Here is a 22,813-nt window from a genome sequence, read left to right on the forward strand (position 1 = left end):
AAACGGGCAAGGAAAGAGAGCACTGGTTTGCGGCAGTGGCGGGCAGGGCTCTCACACCACAGCCCCATGCCTCCCAGCTCTTCTTCTGGGATGGGCTCAATCTCTCTCCTTGCTGGAGAGAAAGCAGCTAAGAGTGAGGGTCCGCGCCAGGCTCAAGCCCGAGTCGTCGTTGAAGAATGAGGACCAGAGCAGAAGGGGTGGCCCTGACAGGCAACCACACTGCTGTGGAAGGAGGCCCTAGGGCCACCCCTGTGGAGTCACCTCCAAAGAAGACGTGACTCATCACTGAAGAGAAAATAAATGAAGATGATCGAATTCCAGGAAACCGACACGAAATTTCCAACAAGATTGGATCCAATCTGTTTGCAATATGCCTTTTAGGGGAACTGAAGGTCAATTCTGTGTGCTGAAGAATTCTGCTTCACATTCACTATCATTTACTGGACACTTACTATATGCCATGTAATAAGACGACTGATGTAGCCTGTCACCTGTTCCTCACAAACAACCCTGACGAGGTTGGTGGTGTTATTACTATCCCTGTTTTAAAGATGAGGAATCAAAGGCAAAAAAAGAAGCGGTAGCTCTGACACTGAAACCCTGGCAATTAGATTCTGGAGCCCATGTACTCAGCCATGATGCAGGGGCTGCCTCCAGATTGGCCATGCTGCCTCGTGACTTTGATAAACACGGAAGCTGGTCTCTAGTTCCCTCCTTCCCCCCAAATCTGGTGGGCCAGCGCTGTAACTAACTAATGCGATCTTTCAATGTCATTAAGTAGGGTCAGGTTAGGTTAACAGTTAAGAACGTCTTCATACAAGTCAAAACAGATTTAGAGCAATCTTTGGAGAGCAGGAACAGGATGGTAAAGGATCTAGAAACAGTCTCAACAGACGATTCCATGAATTTGGGATTATCAGCCTGAAAGAGAGAAGCCACTAGATAAAGGGAACAGTAATTATTTTTAAAGATTGGAAAGCCTCTCACAGGAAAGGAAGATTAGAAATAAGACTGGGACAAGGGATTATAGTAAGTAACACTTTTCACTTAACATAAGAAAGAACTTCGTAGTAATCAGACCTTCTGGACAGTGGGGCAGGCTATCTTGGTACCTAGGGAGGGTCCCATTCCCACAGAGACCAGAGGACAAATCGTCAGAAAGGCTACAACAGGCAGCAGGCTGGCTGCCTTGGTCTTAAAGGTCCCTTTCAATTACAAGATGACTATTTATTCAAATTTATAGTCCAAAGTCAGGCATTCATGCTGTTAAATTCATCATTTGATTTCTGCATTACCTACAATGTTTCACCAGGATCAGACCACGGGTCTGGACTAACACCCTGTAGGGCATGAACGTTCTATGAGATCTCAGGTTCTCTGCGGGCAGAATGCCTATGCGTTCAGTAATGTTCCTTCTTTCTTGCAGTGCTTTTTGGGGTCACTGGAAATTGTCGGGAGAAAAAAGAAACCATCCTTTCTGGATGAAACTTGGCCAGAACAAGAGTGAAATCATGTTGACAGGTAGGAGGGAGAATTTCCAGGTCGTAAAAAGAAAGGTGACATCACTGGAGACAGCGGCAGTTCCTGCACTAAACTGAAAGGTGGCCCATGACCTGTTCTGCTCCCAGATCCTTCCAGGACTCCTGGAAGACGACGTGGATCCTCAGAAACATTCTCAGTCTTTGTTTGCAAGAAGACCTCGCTTTCTCTGTAGGGCTATCTTTTTTATTTTATTTTATTTTTTTTTCGGTATACGGGCCTCTCCCGTTACGGAGCACAGGCTCTGGACGCGCAGGCTCAGTGGCCATGGCTCACGGGCCCAGCCGCTCCGCGGCACGTGGGATCCTCCCGGACCGGGGCACGAACCCGTGTCCCCTGCATCGGCAGGCGGACTCTCAACCACTGCGCCACCAGGGAAGCCCTCTGTAGGGCTATCCTGATGATGTAGGCGTTAATTCCCTGTGTCCGGGCTGGTCCACCGGAACAACACTATACCTTGACCTACGGTTGGTGGGGAGGGAGACAGGAGGTAAGGAGGGTCCGGGGGTGACACAAAGCACAGGAGATTGCCTTGGCTCAGCTGCCAAGACCAGGCTGCCCTTCTTCCAATCTCCTCCACCTGCAACATCCCAGTATCTCCTTTCCTTCCCCATTTGCTGTCTTTGATTCATTTCAATAAAGAACCTGACCCAGTGTAGGTCCAACAGACCTATTCATTGGTTTACACTCGACTGAAATATTCTATAAACACACACGGAAATTACTGAACTGAGGAATATCACATAACTCATTGGTTAGTACTTTCAATGGAAGCTTTAAATGGCATGTTTTAGGTGCAAATGTATTGAGCAATATGCTACTAGTATGCTCTCGTGAGTATCTTTTTCAGATGCTTACTAACCCCGGAAGAGGTACAAAAATATACTGGGGGTCACAGGAGACGTGAGGGCAGTAAATTACATTCACTGCTAGCTGTCTTTAGGAAAGCGGTTGTGCTATAGTCAAAGGAGTTCTGGATTTGCAGGAGGACGATCCAGGCTTGAAGGCTCGGCCATGTGACTTACTACCTAGGACAGTGCTTGTCAAAATGTCTTTGGGGGTAAGGCCAGCACTATCAAACCCTTAGAGGAAAGCATAGGCAGGACACTCTATGACACACATCACAGCGAGATCCTTTTTGACCCACCTCCTAGAGAAATGGAAATAAAAACAAAAAGAAACAAATGGGACCTAATGAAACTTAACAGCTTTTGCACAGCAAAGGAAACCATAAACAAGACCAAAAGACAACCCTCAGAATGGGAGAAAATATTTGCAAATGAAGCAGCTGACAAAGGATTAATCTCCAAGATTTACAAGCAGCTCATGCAGCTCAATAACCAAAAAACAACCCAATCCAAAAATGGGCAGAAGACCTAAATAGACATTTTTCCAAAGAAGATATACAGATTGCCAACAAACACATGAAAGAATGCTCAACATCACTAATCATTAGAGAAATGCAAATCAAAACTACAATGAGGTATCATCTCACACAGGTCAGAATGGCCATCATCAAAAAATCTAGAAACAATAAATGCTGGAGAGGGTGTGGAGAAAAGGGAACACTCTTGCACTGCTGGTGGGAATGTAAATTGATACAGCCACCATGGAGAAAAGTATGAAGGTTCCTTAAAAAACTACAAATAGAACTACCATACGACCAGCAATCCCACTACTGGGCATATACCCTGAGAAAACCATAATTCAAAATGAGTCATGTACCAAAATGTTCACTGAAGCACTATTTACAATAGCCAGGACATGGAAGCAACCTAAGTGTCCATCATCGGATGAATGGATAAAGAAGATGTGGCACGTATATACAATGGAATATTACTCAGCCATAAAAAGAAATGAAATTGAGTTATTTGTAGTGAGGTGGATGGACCTAGAGTCTGTCATACAGAGTGAAGTAAGTCAGAAAGAGAAAAACAAATACCGTATGCTAACACATATATATGGAATCTAAGGAAAAAAAAAAAGGTCATGAAGAACCTAGGGGTAAGATGGGAATAGACACAGACCTACTAGAAAATGGACTTGAGGATATGGGGAGAGGGAAGGGTAAGCTGTGACAAAGAGAGTGGCATGGGCATATATACACTACCAAACGTAAAACAGACAGCTAGTGGGAAGCAGCTGCATAGCACAGGGAGATCAGCTCCGTGGTTTGTGACCACCTAGAGGGGTGGGATAGGGAGGGTGGGAGGGAGGGAGATGCAAGAGGGAGGAGATATGGGAACATATATATATATGTATAACTGATTCACTTTGTTATAAAGCAGAAACTAACACACCATTGTAAAGCAATTCTACTCCAATAAAGATGTTAAAAAAAAATGTCTATGGGGAGGGACCAGTTTTGTTGGTCGGTTGGTTGATTTACATACTTCAATTTTTAATCCATCACAAACTGATGCTTTCAAAAATATAATAAAAATGCACAACAAATAAAACCGCTTTTTATCGTAAGACAAAAAATTATCCTGTCAAATTGCTATGAAGGTATCTAAAAGCTTGTTCTCAATTTCTGTACAATTTCTGCAGATGGGCACCACGTTTGAGTAGCTGGCATTGGGGAACTCAGCCTTCCTTAGTTTCCTGGCTGACTCAAGTCTCCCTAGGTGGTGTGAGGATTAAGATAATAATAAAGGTATGTATTAATAATAGACTAAAAAGCGCCATCCAAATTTGAAATTGTGACTGTCCTCATTAACAAGAACAGTAGTTGAAAATGATGGCCAATGGCCAAATACATTTTTTTTTTCAGTGAAGGGAGATATTAATTCTATCAAGTCAGAATTCTTAGTGATAACTTCTCTTGGAGTCATTAATTTTCCAAACATAGAATACTTGGCTGACACAGAGGGAGGGAAAAGCCACTGAGAGTCAGGAAACTACAACAGAAAGCTCTCGGCTGTGTCCATCTCGCCCCTGGCTCTCTGCCCGGTGACCGGCTGCGTGCTTTCCAGGCTGCAGTTTTCCTATCTGGTCTGCAGGACCCAGTTAACTACATGGGGTTGGAATCACATTGGGAAATCTCAGCCACCTCTTGGGCACAAGCGAGGTGGTATCTGAATGCGTGCGCGCGTACACACACACACACACACACACACACACACACACACGCGCGCAAGCGATCCAGAACCAGCACAAGAGATCTCCCTGGGTGGTGGGGAGTCACGGTCTCCGCTGCAGGCCTGCCCTTGGAGTACCCTTGGCAATTCTCCCTGCAATGCTACTGGAGGGAGATTCTGATGAAAGAGGGGACTTCACCAGTTGTTGGTAAATATCTCAGGCTCAAACTCGTATAATCAGACTACGTCTGCCGCTTCCTCCATCGGCAAGAACGAGGGCGTACCTCTCCACCTTTCCCTCTGTTATTCCACCACCGCCCTGCCAGCTCTCATCTCTTCTTATTCTACATTCACCTTGTTTTTTACATCATAAAAGTAATATACACAAAGTAAAAAATTAAGCAGTACAGAAAGATACAAAATCTAAAAATAAAAGATTTTCTCCCCATCTCCCTGCCCTAGGGGTTACATTAATGATGAAGTGTACCTGCTTCCAAAACATGTTAAGGTCTACAGAAGCACGATATGTACGATCTATCTATCCACCCACCCACTCACGCATACTCATATGTATACACATGCACTACTTTTTCTTTTTATAAACGTGTGACTGTTCTATAGTTTGGCAACTGGCAACAGTGTTTTCTTCCATACTCTCCTTGACATTCAGATTCTGGTCTGATTTTACCTTCACCCCCGCCCCCGAACCCCACCCCCCCAAGTGGGTGTGAGCCCTTGCTTGCGCTGGTCTTCTCACTCCTTGGTCATGGTCGGATCGCCAAGCCCTCCTTTCCTGCCCTCACCCCTTCCCTCCATTACCTTTCCAGCCTCTGCATGGTCATGGCCAGCGTTTTGTTCAGCTCATCTATCATCCTGCAGCCCGAAGGGTGCATGGGGAGGGAGCCGGTGGTGGCAGGGAGGTGCTGGCTGAGGCTGCCGTACTGCAGCTGGTGCTGGATCTGGGAGGGCAGGACGGTGTGGTGGTGCTGGGCCCCGCCCTGCTGGCCGCTCTTCTGGGCCGCGTAGGACGCCAGGGAGAGGTCTGGCCCCCCCATGGGCATACAGATCATGACTTTCTTTGGAGGTAGCGGAGGCGACAGCTTCACTGGCAGACAAGGCAATTTCACAGGGGCGCCAGGATCTGCGGCAGAAGGAGGGCGAGAGGCAGATGTGAGTTTGGGGGCATCAGAAAAAACGTAGCACACCACAGGTGCCCGCCCGGGGACCGTGGTCCTGGAGGCGGGCCCCTGAGATGAAATGCTTCAACCAAAGAACCGGCAGGTGAGCGCGACTCAACAAGCACCCACCAGCTCTCACTTCCTGCTCGAAGCACGCTGCCCCCCAAGGCCCTCAGGGACCCAGGTGCCGGTGGCGTGTGTCACACAGCTGCCAGGCTGAAGCTCACCAGCAGAAAGGGGGAATGCGCTCTTCTGCTCATGGAAACCCAAGCACCTTCAAAGAGACCTTTGCTAGGACATGCGCGACGCTGACAACTGCGCCACTGTAACGTGGAAATACCCTCTCGGCTGGTGCTTTCTAACTGGCACGGGATTAGAAGCCAGCCCTGCGTTCAAGTCCACTAAGAGTGTCTCCCTCCAGAGGTGACTTTAATGCCACCAACCTTAATTCCCTCATGTGGGGATGCTTGTCCCACCGGAGAGGAGGCTTTCTAGGATTCGTGGTCACGGAGAGGGCTCAGATGCCCCGTGCCGGGCCTCGGCGTGAACACGGTGGCTGGGCTGACCACTCACGTGGCATCCATGGTGGGCTCTTCCCACTGTAGGGAGGTCCCGACACACACTCTGGGGCCCTTATGGTACCTGCACCCACCCCATCCCTTGGTTCCGTGACGTTGGCACTGAAACTTCCCAGAGATGCTCCAAATTAAGGGGGGCTCCAGGTCAGACAGACCAGCCCTCAGGGTGTCTTTGGGCTGACCTTGTAGTCCCGTCTGGACTTCATATTCCTAAAAATCATCTAGCCCTCGGGACTGCGGATCCATGGCTGAGTCCTGTGGGCTGTAGGCCACCTGGGAGAAGCCGGGCCAGAGGGCAGTGGCAGGCGGGGTGTGTATGTGACCTCACACCCGCTGTCCATGCCGGGAGCACTGCAGACTCCTGCCTCTTGGTCTCTGAGGCCTTCGATGTTTTTCCAACTATCTGCCTGAGTGTGGCCTTCTCCAGTCTGACAGCCTCAGTCCTGCCAGAATGACATTCTTTTGGCACAAATCTGATCCTGTTGCCCTCCAGTTTGAAACGTACCAATGGCCTGGAAATAAAGCCCAACTTCCCGACACATCATCAAGGACTCTTTGTGTCCCCACTTTATCTCTATAGAGTCTGTGCTGGTTCCCCCGGCTAGAAATAACCTTGCCTGTTGCACCTGAAAAGCTCCTTTTCTCCTGGGACACGGCCTGCTTTCCTCCTGTGGGTTTGATTTCCTTGCTGACCCACGCTCAGTCTCCCTCCTCAGCTAAGTCCCTGGCTGGCCTTTGTCCCTCACATGCTCAGAAGGGCTGCTGTGTCTCCACTGGTGGCCTCGAGGCTCTTCACCTCCACAGATTTCCTCTCCTGTTTCACAGAGAAGCCCAAGGAGGGCGCTCCAGGCCCCCTCCTTCTCTTTGTATCGGCCTTCTTTTCTCCCCATCACCCCAGGTAACCACCCTCACTCCTGAACTGCTGGGTTCCCCAAACCACCTGATGTTTCAAACCCCAGAGCCTTGGTTACCTGCCCTCAGTTCTCTGGTTTGTCTTCTGGGTCAATCCCTACTCTCCCTTCAAGATTCAGCTCAAATGTTACCTCCACTGAGAACCTTCCTGATGGGTTACATCACTCCCCCTATCCTGCAGCCACTGGACCCACTGTGGGCAGGTAGTAGGTCAGTGCCAACAACCATGGTGACGATGATGATGACAGTGGTAGATACTGCCAACCCTCCCACCGTGAGCCGGACAGTGTTCTAAGTGCTTTTCTTATCTCACCAGCTTAATGTTGTTCAGAAATAGAAACTTGGACAGCTCATCCTGCTCCTATGAGCCTCCAAGCACAGGACACAAGGTCACCATGTTCAGGACCAAAGCAGGCAGCGCTAATTCCAAAGCGGCTGAGATGCAGAAACTCGGCACCCCTGTCTGGGTCCTGTTACTGAACGGTGCGCCCCTGTGGCTCTTGGAAGCCACAGCGCAGACCCAGCAAGTACAATGCGTCCTGAAGTGTGAGGGTTTTCATCCAGGAGTCATCCACGACTCCTTCATTTGGGGGTCTGGTCGGCTAAGGCAGTAGGGACTCATTTGCTTGGGCAGAAGAAAGCAGAGCCAGGAGGGCAGCATGGAATTGTCTGCCTGAGAAGGGTCAGCGATACACTGATGGATTCCACCCATCTTGCTAAGCTACAACTTTCTGCACACACAGTATTTCTTGCCACTACTTCCACAGCAAAGCTTGCTTGGCTTCATCACCAGAAAACTGGACCAAGTGGATGCCAGGAATTCTAACAAAACGGGCAAGGAAGACATGACCAACAGGACCAATTTAGTGGAGGTGGTTCCTTTCATTGTTCTAAGAAACACATGCCAGGGCCCATGGAGAACCCCTTTTTCTCCTTTCCTACCTGCATCTCTCTTCTGGTTGTTTCACTGCACATGGTCACCAATTAAATAAGGGGAGAGAAGGAAAGTGAATCGTGTCAAATAATTTTTGGCTCAGTGGACGTGGTACAAACAGAGGAAATGAAGAAAAAGGTTAAAGTCAAGTGAAACTGTCTACTTTCAGTGAATTAGCTCTGCAGCCCCCATCTTTCTATAACATGTGGATAAATGAGGAGAGCCTGGGCAGCTCAGATTGGCAGTACCTTGGCAAGACCTATTTTTATATTCTTATGACTTTTTTTTCTTTCTTTTTTTTTTTTTTTTTTTTGTGGTACACGGGCCTCTCACTGTTGTGGCCTCTCCCGTGGCGGAGCACAGGCTCCGGATGCGCAGGCTCAGCGGCCATGGCTCACGGGCCCAGCCGAGCCGCGGCATGTGGGATCCTCCCGGACCGGGGCATGAACCCGTGTCCCCTGCATCGGCAGGTGGACTCTCAACCACTGCGCCACCAGGGAAGCCCCTTATGACATCTTAATACCAAGTCGTTCCTCATAACAGATCTGGAAGCAGGATTCAGAACCAGCCGCATGTGATCTGCTACCCTGCGTTTCTGGCTCTTTGTCTAACCCTCTCAAACTTCTGTGCTCTCTGCCCCTCTGACCACTACACCGGCCTGGGACCTCAGCTCCTTTGATTGTGTTGACAACTGGGTCCCAGCCCTTTAATCCATCCCCATGCTGTACCAAACGTCTCCCTACAACACAGGTCATGGTTGAAGTCTCCCAACGGCTCCAGAAAACACTGCAAGTCCAAGGGCAACACTCCGGGCCGTCCCTGTCCCACTCCACCAGGTGTCTCTCACTCCGGTCCGTCCTGTTAGGCCAGTTTCCACACAGGGTTTCCCAATAACCACGCTCATCCCTCTTCCCGGACTTATCTGCTACTCCCCGATGATCAAAATTGCACTCACCCTTCAAAGCAAAACTGAAGACCATATGCCCCATCAACTTCAGCAGGAGAGGCAAATTCCTGGGCCTCACTTTCAAAGATTCAGGTTCAGTAGGTTTACGATGAGGCCCAGGAATCTGCTTTGCAATTAAGCCTCCAGATCACTCTGACCTAGGTGGACGCCACACTTGAAGAAAGTGCCACAAGTTATAGCATGGAGAAGCGTGACATCATTACCAAAATTTGTGCTACTAGAAATAGAAGATAAACTAGAAAATCACATTCATTTAGCTCTGTTAGCATCAGCAAATTGCTTTACCTATTTGACGCTCAGTTTTCCAATGTGTGAAATGGCGATGAGTTAATATATCACGCGATTCATGTGAAAATTAAACAAGTACATAAACTGGGCTGCACAGTGCCTGACACTTGGCTTCTCAATAACTAGTAACTATACTTCTCGTTGCTATCATTTTCATCATTACTGAACTGCTTCCTCAGGAAGCCCATCCGTCACCACTGAGCTCTCACGGCCCCTGATTTCCCTTTACCACAGCATTTCATAGACAGTGGATTTAATCCATCTCACTTTTCTTGACTTGTTGCTAATTTTTATTTGCGGTAGGTGGACCTGATGTGTTCATTAAGTCATGCTGGGTGGAGCTGTTTCCTCACCTGTTCACCAGCAGTGCCTAGTGCATAGTAGATGTTCCGTAAACGTTTGCTCATTTTCCTTCTCATCATGTCTTCAGAGCAGCGGGAAAAGGTAGAACTTAGGGAGCAGTTTCTCCTACACAAAGGGTCTGCTAATCAAAGTGTGGTTCATGGACTAAAAGCTGTGGCAGAACCTCTTGAGAGGAAATGCAGAGTCTCAGGGCCCAGCCCAGACCTTCTGACTCAGAATCCGCATCATGACAAGGTCCCCAGGGGACTCAGTACACAGTCGAGAACCATCCTCTAAGAGCCACCACTTTGTGAAGAGGCTGCTCCCTCCATGGGCAAAATGACAAGTGCCCAGGGCCTCCTGGAGGACAGGCAGCCTGGTGCTTGCTCTCTGAGGGCTGGGCGGGGCCTGCTAGAGGCTTCTGCTGCAGGCTGAGGGTACAATGGTCTGGAGAAGTCACCACGAGCTTAGAACTCAGAAGAGTTGGAGTTTTGTGGAGCACAGGCTCCGGACGCGCAGGCTCAGCGGCCATGGCTCACGGGCCCAGCCGCTCCGCGGCATGTGGGATCTTCCCGGACCGGGGCACGAACCCATGTCCCCTGCATCGGCAGGCGGGCTCTCAACCACTGCACCACCAGGGAAGCCCGAAGAGTTGGAGTTTAATCTCAGCTCTAAGACCAAGAAGCCCTGTAGCTCTGCCTAAGACATTTATCCTCCCTGAGCTTCAGTTTTCCCGTGTTTAGAAAGGCAGCGCTGTCCGCCTTATAGGTCTGTTATGAGAAGTGAACAGATTAACGTCTACACAACCTCCATGTAAGGGGATAAGTGAGCTGAAATACAGCCTGAGGTCTGGCTTTGAGTCACCCAAGAAGAAGGGGCAGCTCTGTGTAATTCATTTTGCCAAAGGGCACCTTTTCATAATTTTATAAAATCCCCAAACAAGTTAGCAGAGGGCCTGAGTATAAAATACCCACAGTAGGTGGTGGTGTGATGAATTGGGAGTTTGAGATTGACTTGTATACACTGATGTGTATTAAATGGATGACTAATAAGAACCTGCTGTATAAAAAAATAAATAAAATAAAATTCAAAAAAAAAACCCCAAACCCCAGTAGAGTCCTTGATACGTAACAGGAGGTCAACAAATGTAGTCTTAATTCATTCTGAAATATTAATAATATGATATGTTCCGGGCTTCTCCCACAGGTCATTGTGAGGGTCAGACAAGATAATGTGGACATGCTTTGTAAACTGCAAAGTGCGACATACATCTGCAGTGTTACAAACAGGACTCTTGGTATCCCTGTGAGAGTCTACCTCACCTGATGCTTCCCAGCCTGAGAGCGAGAGATAGAAGCTGAGAAATCAACACAGTGTGTGGTGGTTCCATTGTAAGTAAGTGGGTGAAAAAACCTGGTGACAGTGAATCAAGTAGCAGAGCAAAGAGGCTTCCAAGGCACCATCCTAGAAGTCTTCCACGCTTGCAACGTGGCACTGCGGAAAGGGAAAAAGGCAAGGTTGTCCAGGTCTCAGCGTGCCGTTCCGATGCACACAGTCCTGCATCAGTACTGAGAGCTGGTGGAGAAGGATGCAGAACCAGGAGTCAGAAAACCCGGATTCTCTGGGATTAATTAGCTAAGCTAATTAATTAAGCTAATTAGCTGAGAAATTTAGCTAAGCTTCTTGGAACCCAGGTACTTTTACCTCTAAAAATCCAGGAATTAAAAATACCTTCTTGGGCTTCCCTGGTGGCGCAGTGGTTGAGAGTCCGCCTGCCGATGCAGGGGACACGGGTTCGTGCCCCAGTGCGGGAAGATCCCACATGCCGCGGAGCGGCTGGGCCCGTGAGCCATGGCCGCTGAGCCTGCGCGTCCGGAGCCTGTGCTCCGCAACGGGAGAGGCCACAACAGTGAGAGGCCCGTGTACCACCAAAAAAAAAAAAAAAAAAAGCCTTCTTTACCTTGACAGCACCTCCCTGAATACAATACTTTGCCTCTCTCTGATGCACGACATTTACGGATTATGGGAGGACACACACTACCTCTTGCATTTATAACGATAGTGGCTGCTCCTGCTGGGGCACGCACAAAGCTCTCTGCTTGCTGACTTAGAAATGGATGAGTCTTTGGCAGCCAGACTGATCGAGAATGCAGTATATTCATAAAACTGTCTCTGCTGATAGAGTGGAAAGAGCAAAAACAACCAGTTCCAGAGAACAAGAAAAATAAACCCAAACTACGTCACAGAGCCAGAAAAGCCAAGGGGGCTATATTTCCAAGCCTGACACACCTCTGGCTTAGGACTTCACACAAGAAAGTGAAAACCCCCGATTACTTCTGTTGTTGAGACTGGTGCCAGAGGGCTATAGTCTATACACTGAATGAGTCAGGGCTAAATGAATACGCCCCTAGCCTCTCTCCTCACTTTTTAAATTAACAACAGCTGTAGAAGCTGGAGAAGCATTTATAACTTCATAATAGACAATTCAGATACACTTGCCAATGATAGTAGCACTTAACGTCTTAATGAACAAAAGTGTTGTAAGAATTTCTCAGTCATTTGCCACCTGGTTCTAGTGGGTTAGAATCTCTGATCTCCTTTCATAGATACAGGCATCCATCCAAGGACATGAAGAGTCTGTAAGAAGTGTACTTAGAACTTAAATAAGAGTCCAGTACCACGAAACCACCGAATCAGATTCCCCTGGCTATAAGAAAGGTGCTTATATGAGCCCCACCAATCACTTTGGGCCATCCTGGGGGTTTTAAGGTAGTCTGGCCTTTTTTTTTTTTTTTTTTTGGCCAGATGCCTGGAAAGGCAAAAATATGTTGACTGACCCCCTCATGGTGAAAGGGCTAGAAGAGTATCAAGTGATTTGTATTCAATGCTCTCAGCCTGGCTTGCTCTCCTAAGCCAGCCCAGCACACGGAAACCTCAGCAAACACCTGACGTTCTGGGGATTGTGTCCTGAGACCTTCCAGAATCTTAAAATGAGGGCCGTGATCATATTCACATCACCAGCACCTGACTGTTTCAGAGCCACTTTCCACAAAGACACATTTTTGTTTTTAAATGGACCCTTCCCAAGGCCACCTGGGGAGATGACAGCAAGTAGGGAAGTGAGTGCCTCCCTGAGATGGTGACACGGGGCAGTGGAGGCGTGGCTCACCAGCTAACTGGGTCACGTGGGCATGTCAGCTCTGCCACAACTACATTTGATTTTGTAAAAGTCAAACTACACCTTATTCATTGTCGGGAAACTGCTCTCAAAGAGTCAAAACTGCAGATGTCCCTATAATCACAAGAACAAACACCTGTTCGTAAGATCAGTATTTCGTTAGAAATTGTAAGTCATTGATAAAAACACATTCTATCGTTTATTTTTGCAGTAATGCAGACTAGTGTCAGTGCTCCCAGGGAGACCAGGCAAGGAGATGGCCAGGCAATTGACAACTGGGTGGCTGAACCCGAGCCTTCCACGAGACAGGTGTAAAGGCAGGCAAGAAGGTCCACAATGGGCAATGGAGAGGAGCCTGGATTGGACAGTGCCCACCAGGGAGGACTGCTATCTTGAGCATCCAGGCAAAAGCTGAGAGCGAGTCAAATCAAAATCACAAAGTCATGGAGGCAAACATACACATGCTCGCCTGGTCTCAGAACATGGGAACCAGGGGATCTATCTGGGAAGTTTTAAGCAGTAAATTTAGATCACATACAATGAAATACTACTTAGAGCATATCCCGATTAAGAGTTAGTACATTCATGGTGAAGGTATCAAGAAGTTCAAGCTAGATCCGTAAATCTTTTTTTTTTTTAAGTCTTAATTTATTTTTTGTTTATTTTTGGCTGTATTGAGTCTTCATTGTGGCGAGCAGGGGCTACTCTTCCTTGTGATGCGTGGGCTTCTCATTGCGGTGGCTTCTCTTGTTGCGAAGCACGGGCTCTAGGCACACGAGTTTCAGTAGCTGCGGCACTCGGGCTCAGTAGTTGCAGCATGTGGGCCCTAGACAGGATTCTTTCTTTTTTAAAATGTTTTATGTTATTTTATTTTATTTTTTTGGCTGCGTCGGGTCTTCATTGCAGTGTGCAGGCTTCTCTCTAGACTGTGGTGTGCGGGTTTTTCTCTTCTCTAGTTGTGGTGCGTGGGCTCCAGAGCATGTGGGCTCTCTAGTTGTGGCGCACAGACTTCTCTCTAGTTGTGGCATGCAGGCTTTTCTCTTCTCTAGTTGTGGCACGTGGGCTCCAGAGCACCTGGGCTCTGTAGTTTGTGGCACACGGGCTCTAGTTGAGGCGCACAAGCTCAGTAGTTGTGGTGCACGGGCTTAGTTGCCCCACGGCACGTGGGATCTTAGTTCCCCGACCACGAATCGAACCCGCGTCCCCTGCACTGGAAGGCGGATTCTTCACCACTGCACCACCAGGGAAGTCCCTAGATCCATAAATCTTATAAAGGCAAACGAGGACAACTACAGTTCATCTCTAACCCTACATCCATCTGATGCACAATATTTATTCACTGTCAGAGGACACACTCAGATTTCTTGCATTTATACTGATGGTGGTAGCTGGTCTAACCATCTGCAGGGTATCCCCATATCCCCATGAAATTCCGAGTGTCCTCCCTGACACCTAAGGCCGGACCGCAAGTTTGCCCGATGGATGACTGTCATGTTCTAACTGCTACCCTTACGGGAAGTTGCTTTTCTACCTGGGTTATCATGTTTCCTTCAGACACCACAGAAGCCACGAGAATCAGATTTCATTTTTAGCAGCACTCAGAGCCGGAGAACAATGTGCACAGCTTCTCCTAAAGAAGCAAGTGTCCTGCCAAGAACTCATGGGCAAATGACCATCCAGCTCCTCCTTCAATGCCTCTGCAGTGGGGCTCTATGCTTCTCATAGCCTCCTGTCCTCCTGCAGAACAGCCCTAGCTAAGGACACAGCAGGGAACAAGGCAGACTAAATCCCCACCCCCGGGGACACTTACCCCTCGGACACTGAAACAACGTCCAAGAGGAAGAGCTGAGGGCAGCCCCAGTTACATTCATCCATCCAGTTGTAAATCCATCCAACAGCAGTAGCATCCATCTTATCCAAACATCAAGGAGACAGGCTTGGTTGAAATCAAGCAAATGCTGCTAGAAGTCCACAAAAGATGCCCTCTTCCTCCTCCAAAGTTAAAACCCTCGTTGTGGCTTTCAAGGTTCTCCACAGTTACCCTCAACCCACTGCTGGCCTGATCCTTCTCGACTTCCCTACAGGAATCCCACATCCCTGCCAAGCTGCGCTGCTTGCTATGCCTTGAACATGCTATGCCTTGCATGCATGTGCCTCTGTGAGCCCTGCTTCCCACTTCCTGGAAAGCTCCTCACCCACATCCCTACTAGTTTTGCTTATCTTTATGGCCCGTCTTAAACATACATCCTCCTCCATGATGCTTTTCCTGATTCCTCCCAAAGGATTTGATCTTACTATTTGAATTTCTTTAGAACCATGTTTATACATCTTCACATTAAACATTTTCTGTAGCTTACAACCACCTACAACTCTGAGAAGAAAATACTCTTTGTAAATGATATCAGGGCTGGAAGAGCACTTTGCTCATGGTGCAAAAACTACACAAAATGTAAGTGCCATTCAGCCTTACAAAGGAAGGAAATCCTGCCACATGCCACAACACGCACGAACCTTAAGGACGTTACGCTAGGTGAAAAAAGCCAGCCACAAAAAGACAGATACTGTATGATTCCATTTATATGAGGTACGCAGAGCCGTCAAATTCATAGGAACAAGGAGTAAAATGAAGGTTCCCAGGGGGCTAAGGGGAGATGAAAGAGAAAGGGGTGTTTTTAATAGGCAGAATTTCAATTTTGCAAGATGAAGAAGTTCTGGAAATCCGTTGCACAATGTGATTATACATAACATTACTGACTGTACATTTAAAAGTGGTTAAGGTGGCAAATTTTATATTATGTGTTTTCACCACAAAAAGAAAAGTGCCAAGTGAATTAAATCTCCAACCTAACAGCGCTCCAAAAATAGAAAGGTATTTTGTTGCAATCTTTGCCTTGATCATAGATGTCAGAGCAGAAGGCATCCTTTTAACCATGTTTTAATCCATAGATGGTCCTTAGATGCACTAAGGAAAGAATCTCTGCGTTTTGAGAAAAGAAAATCAAGACGGGAATACTATGGAGAAATGGGTATAAAGAGTTAAATTCAGGCAAACTTCCCATGCCTCCAAAATAGCAGTTATCAAGAGATTGTGAACCTTAAACCTCTTTATGAGGCCTCTGGGTTACGATTCATTTTGTCCGTTTAAAAGCACAGATGAGGTCCAGGGTCTCAATGGTCTAATCAGTTTTCTTGCACTTTCCGAGTAGAATACCAGGAGGGAAGGCAAGGGCAGAGACAAAAGTAGTTAGATGATTTTGGAGGGTTGGAGAGGAAGCTGAAAGAGGAGAACAAAGAGGGTGGGATGGGATATATTGGGGAGAAATGGGGAGAGAGAAACCTAATGAAATTACAGATCAGAATGTGGGTATAGAACAGCTCACTGTAGACACTGTCCTCAAAACTAGAGAGACAGCTCTAAATAGAAATACTGGTTTTACCTTGACAAGCTCTGCATAGAGGATTCTCATTAGACACATGCTGGGGCTGAAAAAATACCACGGTGCATGGCTGCTGTCTGGCAGGGAAATTTGCAGTTGCAAATACATCGTAACGTTGAAACTAGCAATCAACCAGTTCTGATAATACAGTAAGCTTCCCTGTATTTCAGGTTCTACAGACAGGGCAACTATACCCTGGGCCCGTCCACATTAGCAGAAGGACTTGGTTCTAAGGATCAGCAAGAGTTCCCTTTCTTTGCTGAGCTGTCGGTTTCTAACTGTGGTCAGGTGCTTCCCATGTGATCGGCCCCGTTCTTGATTCTTAGACTGTCTCTTTCTAGCATGTTCTTTGAAACTCTTCATAATCGAGTGCCTTAAGAACATTACTTATTTTCGAAAGACTGGACAGTTTTTTTGCCTTTGAGTTATACAAACAAAGCAGATTTTCTAATTTCTTAAACAGATTAAAAACCAAAGAGAAAATAAAAAAGCAAACCAAAACAAGAAATAAATAAACAAAACCCAAAGAAAACTAATGATTCCGTTGTTATGAATTTCAAGAATAGGTATCTTAGTAGAGATGTTAGAGCATCTCACAACGGAGATCTCTTAGTAGATCTCTTAGTAGAGATTCCGTTGTTACGAATTTTAAGAATAGGCATCTTAGTAGAGATGGTATAAACTAACGGTTAAGAGGAGGGCTCTGGGGTAAAACCAAATGGGGAGAGTCTGTCTCTGGACTTACTAGCTACGTCACCATGACTGAGTAATCTAACTTCTCTGAATTTCATTTTCCTCCTCTATGAAAAGGAAGGAATAAAGAAAATAGTATCTACCTCATAGGACTAAATGGTACGTTGTAAACTTCTCCAAAAATGGCCCCTGCCATTATTACCCAAGTGTGACTGTCAGGCTGTGAAGCTCAGCTATCACAGAAGTTGATTATCCTTCCTTCCAATGGCACTTGTGGGGTACCTAATCACAGGTACCTTATGCAGGACTGGATTATTCACGCAATGTTTAACATTTGACTCCTGGAGCCAGGATGGCTGGAGAGGTGATTGATGGAGACTTAGAAAAGTAGGAGACAGTATTTTTTGCTTCCGTTACCCTTCTCCTCTGGGGTCAGCCATTTTTCCAAGAAGGATGCGTTTTTTTTTGTTTTTTGTTTTTTTTGATATGCGGGCCTCTCACCGCCGTGGCCTCTCCCGTCGCGGAGCACAGGCTCCGCGGCCACGGCTCACGGGCCCAGCCGCTCCGCGGCACGTGGGATCCTCCCAGACCAGGGCACGAACCCGCGTCCCCTACTTCGGCAGGCGGACTCCCAACCACTGCGCCACCAGGGAAGCCCAAGGATGCGTTTTGAGAGTCATTATCTCAGATCATATTCGTATGCAACCAGCTCTGCTGGGCACTGTCCTTCCGGAATGGAAGGGAAGCTGACACCCAACAACTCCTGACCCTGTGATACAGGCCGCTGTGCATACTGATGTTGGAGATAAGAAGGATGAAGATGACAACAAGAGAAGAGGAGTTTGGGAGAGCAAGAGGGCTTCCCTCTATCCGGCTAAAGAACAGAGAAAACGTACAAGGCAAACAGTCTCCAAGTTAATTACGATTTTCCTGATCAAATGGAAGCGAATACCAAAGCAGAGATATTTCTGTATATCTTTCCCTGATCGCGTGCCCAGAGGTAGCCTCTGCCCAGGCTCACGCTTCCTCCAGTATCTACTGGACCAGTAACCACTGTCACTCTTTACCAGCCACGCTCGGTGCCTTTCAAGTTGTTGTCTGTTTCCTTTCAAAAATGTCAACAGAACGACGGACGCTGAGAACATGCTAAAACTCTCCACTTAAGAGTTCTAGAATTCTCAGCTTACTAATTCCTGCTCACGTGGCCCAGGTGCCTCCAATGAGTAAGAGAACAGGGTTAATGGGGCTGCCTCATGGTGACGCAGATTCATTATGACTGATTGTTGACTTACAAAAATTAAGCAAGTGTAATGGAGTTTAAACCCCAAAGGGAAGTACCAGACTCGCAGTCCACACACCCCTGTACCTGTCTTGCCTTCCTCATATTTCAGAGGCTGCCAGGTACAATATGGTAACGACCATCAGCTTTTATGTATTTTTATCCATTTGACCCAAGCTCTATGGAGGTGAGATGTACAGATAACAGACAAAACCCGCTCTCTTGGGGAAAGAACAACGGAAGCTGGAGAGACTGGGCTAACAGAGCGAGAGAGGCCTGCGGATACCAGGCCACCCAAGTTCTGGGCTCACGGCTGAAGGTGACATGTGCGCCTATTAACTGGGTAACTAGATACATTAGATTTAACTTAATGTTAGTTTAAAAAAATGCTGTCAATTCTTCTTTTAAAATGTCTTGTCTACCGGTCCATTCCCTCTCTTCCCACTGCCATCAGTCAGATGCTTTGAGTTTCTATGTCAACAACTGGAGCGTCCTCTTAAAGTGTCTCCCTGCCTCAAATTGTTCGATTTAATTCAACCAGTGATTTTGGAGAACGAGACACAGGGCAGGCCTCGGCGGCTTCTCTGTTGGGCCTTCAACCTTCCCCTCTTCCTGTTCATTCTACACAGTGACCCAGGAGTATACCTTAAAGCCTAGTTTTCATCACACCACCCACTCCCCAGCTCAAAAACCTCCGAAGGCTCTCCAGTGCCACGGGAATAAAATCTAAATCCTCACACGCCCTACCTGGTGAACGCTCTCTCTCAATACACCCCAAGACGGACCCGCCACCCCAGCTTAGCCTCCTTGTCACCGGCCCGAAGCATGGCCACCTCTGAGCCTTTGTGCAGGTCTTCTTTTCTGGAATGTGCTTTCCTCATCCTCTATAAAAGTCCTTCATGCTTTAAGGGTGAGCTCAAGTTTCAGGCTCTCCTAGAACCCTTCTATCAGACTGTGCTGATCCGCAAGTATTACACCCAACAGTAGTTATTCTGGCGCTCTATTTTTGGATATTTAAAATATATATTCATATCCGTATGTATATATCATATACTTATACATTGAACCCTCATGTATTCGTACCCACTTTGATACCTAGCACAGTATCCTGCCTAGAGTTAGATGTGCCGAATAAATATGTACTATATGCAGGAGTTTGTTTTTCAACATTTAATCTTTCTCAAGGGAAATCTGGCATCTAAGTCTTAAAAGGTACACAGCCCTTAAAACGTACATAATTTATTTCTAGAATTAGAATTAGCAATTCTCACACCAGGAATAAATGAGGAAAAACTCAGAGATGCTTATAAAAATACATGCACACTGTCGAGATGTTGCGTTTTTTACAATAAGGAAGATGGAAACCTCTTAAGGGGTCCATCATGCAAATCGGGACCCCCGCCACGTAGCTAACAAAATCACGTTCCGGGATATTTACTAACACGAGAACCAGTTCATAAGTCATCACTGAGAGCAAAAAGCAGGTGATGAAAGAAAATGTACAGTAGTATTTGATTTTTGTTAGATAAATGATAGATGGACAGTGGTTATGTCTCAGAGGGAGGCTTACAAGGGCTCTTTTTCCTTTGTGGTTTTCTATGCATTTAAATTTGGGGGCACTAAAGTGTTACTAATGTGTTGAAGGAAATTTGCTCTTTTGAACCACAAACCCTGACTTGGATGGATGTGTACATTGATAGAGGAGCTTGACACAAACTTATATTAAACTCAGTGCCATGTGAGAGACATCCTGCCACCGTGGAAACAACGTTCATTGAACTAGGAGTTGGGAGACACAGGGTCTAACAGTGGCTCTACTGCGGAATTCCTGCCAGTCCTGGAAAAGTCACTTATTTTCTTGAACCTCAGGTTTTTAATGATAAAACAGGTGAATATTCTTTCATCCCCATCCCATCTTACAAAAAGTATACAGAGATCAATTAGAGACTATTTATAAAAACAGCAAACATATTGTAAGTCGATCAGTATCGGGTGGGATTATTATCAAGGTTGGAGAAACACCCCTCTGAAATCTTGAATCTCTGATTACACCACAACCTTAAATCACAAAGTCATGACCGATTCGTGTGCTAATGTGTGGTGAAGTGCAATTTCACTAAATGCTCGATTTAATAACTGTGGGTGCATTTGTTAAATAACACTTGAACAATGAAAATGTAAAATCATTTCAGGTTATTACAAGATACCGAATATAGTCCCCTGTGCTATACAGTAAATCTTTGTCACGTATCTCTTTGGCATATAGTAGCTTGTATCTGTTAATCCCGATTATAATCTGAAAGAAATATATAACTGAGTCACTTTGCTGTATATCTGAAACTAACACAATATTGTAAATCAACTATATTTCAATTTTTAAAAAGTTATTTTAGGACAACATTCCTCAGCTTGCTCTTCTCTAAAAGTATTTCCCACAATACTCTGCAAATTACTGTCTTTGCTTTTTTTTTTTTCACCCCCAAAGAGAACAGCACAGACATAAATTTTAATAGAAGAAATACACTGGGCTTCAGACAAATTATTTAAGGACAAAAAATTTAAAGCTTTGGCAAACTCATTATGAAGGGAGCAGGCGCTACTCTTTATCTCTGCAAAGATTTTGATGGTGAATCTAATTCACCTACATGGGCAAGTAATCTTTACTTAGCCACATAAACGCCAATGTACATGTTTACAAATGCACACGACTGCAGCCTCTTAGCCTATGACTGGCAGGTGCATATCGCATGCTTCTGGACACGAACACACAAACCCAGGTCACGACGGCATGTACCAAGACACACACAGAAACCCTCAAACGTCCCACAGAGCGACCTGGCCAAAGAGGTGCATCGGGCCCCAGAGAAAAAGAAAAAAAAGCACAAGAAAGGATCCCTTGAAGGGAAGGCACGGCTGCGGGTCCCCAGAAGACATCTTGACTCACCTGTTAAGTGGTTGGCAATCCTGGCAGTGGGTTTGGGAGGCAGGGCAGGGGGCTGCTTGAGGAGAGAGAGCTGCTTCACTGGGGTCTCCGCATGGTCTCCAGGGAAAGCAGCAGGTTTTTTGGGGGGCAGGAGCAGGACGGATTTGGCTGAAGGATCTTGGGGCAGGACTCCAGACTCACTGGCAGAGGGACTCTCTTCAGACACTGAGGGGACAACCACATGACACACAGCGACATTACACAAACGCAGCGCAGGTGCGGCCGGCGGAAGCCGGGGGGCACACAGGACAGGGTTAGCGACACGGCAGAGCACCGACTGCCCCAGGCCGTCCAAGTGGGGTGTTAAAGGGAGGACGCCAGAAATCCAATAAAGCCATGGTGAGGGTGGGGGAAGTAGCGGGGAGGGAGAGACAGAAAACAGAGAGAGCTGGAAGGATGAAGAGGGAGAAGAAGGAAGAGGACACTTCCTCAAACCACCCAAAGCTTCATCCCTTCAACCTTGGTGTTTCTAACGCAGATTCTACGGGTGCTCCAAAATGTGACTCATGGGACCACAGCGACAACCGACAGACGGCAGGTGTAGCGGATCGAGGACCAGGAGCCCCCTCTGAACCACACCAGCACCAAACACCGGCATCTTCCTTTGGGCCTGCTTGCCCTTTGCTGGGAAGGAAGAGAGAATGCATGCCGGGGTCTTGTTTTTGCCTGCTGGGTCTCCTTGTGTCCCTGCTCCCCGGGTCTGAGGACAGCCTAGAGGCTGACACTGGGCAGGTGATCCCCACATGCCTGGGGCAGCGGCTGCTCCTCCAGGTTTGGGGCCATCCGAGCTGGGCAGCAGCATCCAGGGGGTGCTCTGCAGTTTTAGGGGCACCTTCCTGCCCCTGCCAGCTCCGATACACCTGGATAAGGTGAAGGATGCCCCAAATCAACACCCTTTTCATTTTCCACCTTCCTTTCCCCTGCACTCGCCAGAAGCATGGTTTTCTGGTTTTGATTCTGCCCACTTCTCATTGCTCTGCCCCGGGCCTGCTTCTTCCTCTCCCCCATGGTGGGGCGGGCGGAGGGCGGGGGGACCAGGACCGGCTCCAGTTAAGAGCTGTCACGGGTGGTAGCAGAGGCTCTCCTACCATGCTGGCAACCCAGCCAATGACAGAATGAGACTCTACGACTTCCCTGGGATGACAGATCTCACTACAGCCATCACGTCCATCCGATCCCAATGTCACAAGGAAGGCTGGGAAGAAGTCTCAACATACTGCTTTAGCTGGAACGATCTCCCCAGCTTGGGGAGGAGGAGGGAAATGCAACTCAGATGCGTATCTCTCCCCCCCGCCCACCCCCGTCACTGCTACAGGAAGAAAGCCTCCCCGGCCCTCTTCCCTCTTCCCACTCTGGGGAGCAGCGTTTCCGGCAGTCAAAGCCCTGTACACAATCCTCAGGAGAACCGGGTCCTCCCCTGTCTCA

General features: G+C 47.3%; 1 protein-coding gene across 1 annotated transcript in view; it reads right to left on the reverse strand.

Annotated features, from left to right (window-relative positions):
- PHACTR1 (phosphatase and actin regulator 1) overlaps nucleotides 1–22,813 on the reverse strand; it is a 246,954-nt gene that overhangs the window by 56,216 nt on the left and 167,925 nt on the right. Inside the window, exons 5-6 of the mRNA XM_032647345.1 lie at nucleotides 21,350–21,553; nucleotides 5,439–5,760 (exon numbers count right to left, since the gene is read on the reverse strand). Coding sequence (XP_032503236.1) covers nucleotides 5,439–5,760; nucleotides 21,350–21,553 — 526 coding nt within the window. The remainder of the gene's footprint in view (nucleotides 1–5,438; nucleotides 5,761–21,349; nucleotides 21,554–22,813) is intronic.

This window comes from Phocoena sinus, chromosome 11 (assembly GCF_008692025.1).
Source record: "Phocoena sinus isolate mPhoSin1 chromosome 11, mPhoSin1.pri, whole genome shotgun sequence".
Classification (NCBI taxonomy): Eukaryota; Metazoa; Chordata; class Mammalia; order Artiodactyla; family Phocoenidae; genus Phocoena; species Phocoena sinus.